We start from the raw sequence: 7014 nt of genomic DNA on the forward strand, positions 1-7014 counted from the left end.
ACCACCCAGGCTTTATTGGCAGAACGTCATCCTTCTGTTGCTGAGAGTGTGGGGCGCCCTGGGCCCACCTGTTGGTGCTGCAGAAGGGAGAGCTCCGTGCCACTGCCAGCTCATGTATCAGTGTTGTCACTGGCCTCATCGAGAGCAGAGCAAGAGACATGGTGGAGCGCTGTTTGGCTGAGCAGTGGCTCACTGGCACTGTCCAAAGATGGGTGGTGGCTGGGGCGTGAGGGCACCCTTGCTCAGGACAGGCAGTCAGCCAGCGACTGTCAGAGTGAGGGACAGAAGCGCCGTTGCCACAGAGGCGGAATTCAGAAGGCCTGGGATTGAATTTATTCTACTGAAGGACAAAACCTGGGCTGACTGTGGTTGGGTGTTCAGAGTTTAAACATTATAGACACATTTTTCAGTATTATTTACCTTATTTCTCATCTGTTTGTGGGCTTTCAGGGTCAGTCTGGCAGCAGGCATGGAAACCGAGGAAGGAAACAAGCTAAAAAAGCCGCATCCACTGATCTTGGTGCAGGAGAAGCAGGTGAGTCCCTGAGACGCAACTGGATGTGGTTCCGCACACTGTTGACCAGTTCGACAGTCTTTAAAACTAGTCCACACCAGGGGCTGGCCCCGTGGCCGAGTGGTTAAGTTCACGCGCTCCGCTGCAGGCGGCCCAGTGTTTCGTTGGTTCGGATCCTGGGCGCGGACATGGCACTGCTCATCAGACCACGCTGAGGCAGCGTCCCACATACCACAACTAGAAGAACCCACAATGAGAAATATACAACTATGTACTGGGGGGGCTTTGGGGAGAAAAAGGAAAAAATAAAATCTTTAAAAAAAAAAAAAATTTTTAATAAAAAAAAAAAAAAAACTAGTCCACGCCACAGAAATGGGTTTTCATCTTCCCAGAGTCCTGGAAAAAGTCATAAAAAGTTATGCCATCTGTAACGTAGCGTTGTTAAACATGTTCTTTTAATCCTGTCTCATTTCAGATTTGGGAGTGTAGTACGGTACAGGTGGGTTTAGAGGGGTGAGGGGAGCAAAGGGAAAAGATGAGTGTGAGAGGAACAGGTAGAATGAAGCTCTTCCCTCTGTTCTTTGAGGAAGGCAGGAGTCCTACACCCACAGCGAGATAGAATGAACCGATATATCGCCTTCCTATGGCAAAGTGCTTCCAAGTCTGTCCTTTAACTTTCTACTCAACAGCCTTAGGGTGGTTAGGGCAAGTGCTGTTATCTTATTTTACAATGAGAACGTGAAGTTCAGGAAATTGCCCAAGATCACACACTAATTTAGAGACCTACCGCACAGTCTGGGTGTAGATGTGCAGCCATCAGTGAAGGTTGTGAAAGGGTTGTTTAGCTCCATTAGCTCTACACCCCTTGCCTAAGGGGAGTAAGTAGGAATGATTTAAAGATGGCCATAACAATTAAAATTCTACGGGTTTGAATGGTTTCAGAAAATTCTGTTCACTTCCTCTGTCATATTTGGGTCTGCCGTACTTTTTGCCCACCTTTTTGGTAAGAGAGATGATTAACTATATTTTTTCCATTCTAGTTGTTGGGAAGGTCTTGGAAATTACTGAACTACCAGATGGAATAACTCGCATGGAAGCCGAGAAGCTTTTTGGGGAACTCTTTAAAATTGGCGCCAAGATTCGGTGGCTCCGGGACCCCCAGTCCCAGCCCCCACTGCGCTGTCACCCCCTCTGCTGTGGCAGCGGGGACAACGCTGTCAACCCTGAACGCTCTAAACCCAGTGACTTGGCCTCCACGTACACCGTCTTAGCCACATTCCCCTCCATTTCAGCTGCGCAGAACGCACTGAAGAAACAAATTAACTCGGTTAACAAGTTTAAGCTGAGAACAAGCAAGAAGCACTATGACTTCCACATTTTGGAAAGGGCAAGTTCTCAGTAACAGAGCCACCTTGGACCATTGGCCTTTATGATTCCCCTGTCCTCTCCCATCTTTAATTGGCTTGGTATTTGGAGCTTCTGTTAACATGATAGAGACTCCTAGGACATGTGGTCATGGCGTTACAGCTTTGGAAGACAGGCCAGTGATCCAGCAAAGGGGAGAAAAATACACATTTCACCCTAGATGACTGTAGGAACCCACATCGGAATGATACAGAGTTAGCAGCTTTTTCTGAGGAAATGGTGTTCAAATGCCTCCTAACTTTTCTAGTTATTTTGTTTTATATTTCTGAATTCTTGTATCAGATCCAAACCTCTATTGTACAGCAGATCGTTCTTCAAGATGATTACAACCAGTTGCAACCTGTATTTCTTTTTTTGCAGCCAGCACAATGTGACCCAACATAGAATTTGGGGGAAAAGGAATGCAGGAGTGGAATAATCATCGAAACCATGTGCTGTCTTTTGGGGGGGCTGACTAAGGAGAACCCACAAATAGAAGATTACTCTTCCCCATTATCTCCAAACACAGAAACAATTTCCAGAAAATGCAGAACTCCCTCATAGGGTCCTTTCCTTATTCATTTAGATAGTATGAACATTACATGTAAAGTAAATTATGTTCTTAACACCTCTTAATCGAACCACTTAGATTCAAAGGGGAATAGGAATCATTCTAAGCAGGAAAATACTTCCACATTTTTTTTTTAAGTGTCCCTCCAATAACTAAATGCCACTTATTTGCCTTCCCCTCCTTGTGGAATTTTTGTCACCTAGGGAAGTGCATTTGATGAGTGCTGGAAACTTCTTAAGTGTTTTAAAGTCTGTTTTCATTGTTTGCAGCGGATCACTGGACATCGAAGATTCATTGCACTTATGAACAAGGAACCTTTTTTTTCAATTTCTGTGTAATTTGCAAGGCTGTACAATGTGTGCTGATGCAAGCCTTTTTCAGTTCAAAAGAATAAATGTTTACAAATATAGACCCACTTTGTCTTTTGTAAGTTAAAATCACCTTTTTAAATGAGTGTCAGTGTTGAAGACTTACCCTATGTTGAAGATTTCGGTTTCAGGCTCACAGAAGATGAAAGACGGTGAACCCCCTCGTTTTCCAAATGTCCTGTGGAGCGTCACTGTCTGCAGGGGTGGTTCCCGTGGGTATGACCCATGTCACTTTGTTCTCTCATGAAGTTCATACCAATCAGTTGTAGAAAATTTTGAGTCTGAACATACTTACAGTCAGCCAACTTAAAAATAGAACGTTATGTTTGGTTAGATAAAGAATTTATGTTTTTAGCTGACGTATTGAGCATCCACTTGTCCAGTTTAGCTCAAATGCTTGATAGAAAGCTTTCCTCATTTGTTAACCAAGCAAAGTCAAAACTGCTGCGAAACCCAAAGGGTGGGGGGTCTGCCAGCTGCACCTTGCCTGGAGCCTCGTTTGCTTCCATCCCAGACTAGGGGGTTACTTTGCAACTCAGGAGCAACAGGTGTTATCAGACTGTGGTGCAGATGTTCACACGCTCAAGAGCATTTGTGAAGTGCCACTTGGTCCCAGGGAATCCCAGGCCTCCCCAGAAGCTCATGCATCCCAGTGATGGATATTGTACTCCTGGGAGCAGGTGAGGCTGCCTTTGAACCATGTCAGATTAAGGAGCCATACACAAGAAGTAAGTGAGGACTGTGAAAATCACTCACTCCCGAGGCCTGTTGAATTTTATTTTTGACTATAGAGAGTCAAAGGTGAAGAGGGTACATAATTAGGGCCAACATTGCAGCAAGAATTATTCAATCACACATCGGGATGGAGACAAAAAAACCACAGCCGTACAGTTTATTTCAATTCTGAGTATTTAATGCCTGCAGTAAGAACCCTGCGTAAACCTAAGTGGATTTTTTTGTATTTTTTTTAATTGAAGTATAATTGACATATAACATTATATTTGCTTCAGGTATACAACATAATGATTCGATATTTGTGTATATTGCAAAATAATCGCCACAAGTCTAACATCCATCATCTCAGTTTCAATTTTTTTTTCTTGTGATGAGAACTTTTAAGATACACTCTCTTAGCAACTTTTTTTTCTTGCTGAGGAAGAGTCGCCCTGAGCTAACATCCATGCCAGTCTTCCTCTGTTTTTTTAAGTGTGTGGGCTGCCATCACAGCATGGCTGCTAACAGAGCGGTGTAGGACTGAGCGCAGGCCGCCACAGCAGAGCATGCCAAACTTAACCACTAGGCCACCAGGGCTGGCCCACAACTTTCCAGTATACAGCACAGTATTATTAACTATAGTCACTACGTTGAACATTAAAACCTAAGTTTTTTTGCAAAGATTTTATTTTTCCTTTTTCTCCCAAAGCCCCCGAGTACATACTTGTGTATTTTTAGTTGTGGGTCCTTCTAGTTGTGGCATGAGGGACGCAGCCTCAGCATGGCTTGATGAGCGGTGCCATATCCATGCCCAGGATTCGAATTGCTGAAACCCTGGGCCATCGCACCACTTGGGCATGGGGCCAGCCCCTAAATTTTTGCTTTAGACCCTTGGTTTACCCCGTAGGAGGTGACAACTGCCCAGAAGAAATAGGTAAGAAATGAGAACAAGGCTGTTGTGAAGTCAGCTCTTAGCCACCACCACCCCTCCCCCATATCCTGACCACCACGTGGGAATACTAATGAAATTGCCAGCCCTCACATTACAAAAATATGTACACGTTCCCTAGATTATGTTTCCCTATTCTTTTTGATCCTCTAGAATCTAATTGGTAGAAGGAGGAAGCACACACAGGAGGCATTTAAGATGTGATTTGGCCCAGACTTTAAGCATTCCTAAGGACAGCTTCAAATGCCCCACAGCCCTGACCATATTTAGGGGCTGAGAGAACTTTTACCGATAGAATGGGCTATTCTTATCTGTGCCAAATGAGCAGCTCCAGCAGCCCTTTCTTTGGGAATGAGAGAGGTCACTTAACTTTCCGTCCACCTCTGCTACTTTGTATATTAGAAAGCTGAGGGCCGGCCTGGTGGCGCAGTGGTTAAGTGCGCATGTTCTGTTTCGGTGCCCAGGGTTCACCGGTTTGGATCCCGGGTGCAGACATGGCACCGATTGACAAGCCATGCTGTGGTAGGCATCCCACATATAAAGTAGAAGAAGATGGGCATGGATGTTAGCTCATGGCCAGTCTTCCTCAGCAAAAAGAGGATTGGCAGCAGTTAGCTCAGTGGCTAATCTTCCTCAAAAAATAGCAAACATTTTTATCTTGGCTTAGAAAGCTCAATGTGATCTAGTCCTGCTTAGTCTCTGATCCCTCATACCACCCAGAACATCTGTACCTGCTGTTCCTTCTACCTGGAATACTCTTTCCCTGAACTTTGTCTAGCCAGCTCCTTTATCTTTCATATAAATATCTCTTCAACAGAGAGGCCTTTATTAGCCACCCAATCAGTCTTCTGTGTCACTTTATCTCCATCTTCTGCATATCATTTATCACTATCAGGTCTTTTACTACCACTAGAATATAAATTCCATGAGATTAAGGAACTTGTCTGTCTTGTTTGTGGCTGTGTTCCCAAGCACCTGTTTGCTGTTCAACAAATATTTGTTGACCGTTTAACAACAAAGAGGATCTGGAGAACCCTGGCGTCCAAACCTTCCAGGTCATTTTGCTGGTCTGGAACTCTCCCACAAAGTGATGTCAGCAGGTGGGAGGCAGCTGGAATAGAAGCACGATTCACAGGCCCTTTTGGTACTTAGTTTAATTCCTTAATGACTTGGGGCGGGGGCCAGGTTGGGGCTGGTTAGTCACAGGGGAAAATGGAATAAGATGCATATGAATCCCCTGGTAATCTTGTTAAAGTGCAGATCCTAATTCAATGGGTCTGGAGTGTGGCTTGAGATTCCAAATTTCTAACAAGCTCTGAAGTTGATGCTGATGGTGAAGCTGGGTACCTGAAGGTTACTGTAAATATTCAATAAGAACCTGATTACCTTTCAACTAATCTTGTCAATTTGCTGTTTTCTTTTTTAACCTGAGGGGTGACTCAAGAGTCACAAGGATTTACGAGCTTATTTTACAGAAGAAAGAGAATGCCTTCAAGGAAGTTAAAATCACCAGACAACCAGCCCCAGGTTGCCTTTGACACCCTGAAGTCAGATTGCCCAAAGGCTTATCTGGAGTGAAAGACACAGATTACTCCTTTGTTTCTCTGAAACTCCTGCCAAGCCCCTTCAGTCTATAAAAGCTGTGTTTTCTACCTTGTTAAGGCAGATTTGAGAGAACCTATCCTCCCACATTCTCATTTTGGCCAATTTGAATAAACCCTTCTCCATCTCCAAGCACTGGTGTCTCAGTGATTGCCTTACTGCAGATCAGGCATGCAAACTTGAGAGTAAGAGGTTGGGTGTCAAGGGTACTCAGACCACACATTAGCAAAGCACTAAGTCATCACCATTTTCAGAGAAGTAACTCAAAGCACATGGCTAGAGCTGGGACTTGCATCGATATCCTGAGTGGGGGAGGTTATTATTATTATAGGTGATGAGAAAACTCATAAGTAGTTGAGAATCATACAGCTCTGGCATATCACTGGTTTGATTAACCCCACATGAAAACAGAAGACACATACTTCATCTAACTGAAGGACAAAAGCCAATAAAATATTCATTTTATACTTTGGCCCCTACAATGGCACATCAGGACAAATAGCCATGAGTTATTCCTCCTTAATTGGAGTCTACATCCTCCTATATTCCACCCTCACCAAAACATCACTCTCTGTGGTGGATGTCTGTCAAATTTGGACACCTTTTAAATACCCTTCCTATGTTTGGGGAAATTCCCACATTACAAGTCCTTCTGACCTTCTTTCTGGGGTTCCACCAACAACATTCACATCCAGGAGAATCTGATGAGGAAGAGAAGGACAGAAAGCAGGTGCTGCGTAGAATTTCTTGTAGAGGGATTGTTTCTGTACGTCTACACTACATACATGATGTCATTTCACTCTTAAAATAAACCACTGAGGTCAGTATCACCAGCTACATTTTAATGAAGCTTGGAGAGATTAACAACAAGCTGAGTCATTTTGAAGCTGGG

At 44.0% G+C, this 7014-nt stretch overlaps 1 protein-coding gene across 16 annotated transcripts in view; it reads left to right on the forward strand.

Annotated features, from left to right (window-relative positions):
- R3HDM1 (R3H domain containing 1) overlaps positions 1-2898 on the forward strand; it is a 115026-nt gene extending 112128 nt beyond the window's left edge. For all 16 annotated transcript variants that reach the window (XM_023622830.2, XM_014732445.3, XM_023622836.2 and 13 more), the window contains 2 exons: positions 451-535; positions 1555-2898. In XM_023622830.2, the coding sequence (XP_023478598.2) occupies positions 451-535; positions 1555-1916 (447 nt within the window). In that variant the 3' untranslated portion in view covers positions 1917-2898. The remainder of the gene's footprint in view (positions 1-450; positions 536-1554) is intronic.
- Positions 2899-7014: the final 4116 nt, after the last annotated feature.

This window comes from Equus caballus, chromosome 18, assembly GCF_041296265.1.
Source record: "Equus caballus isolate H_3958 breed thoroughbred chromosome 18, TB-T2T, whole genome shotgun sequence".
Classification (NCBI taxonomy): Eukaryota; Metazoa; Chordata; class Mammalia; order Perissodactyla; family Equidae; genus Equus; species Equus caballus.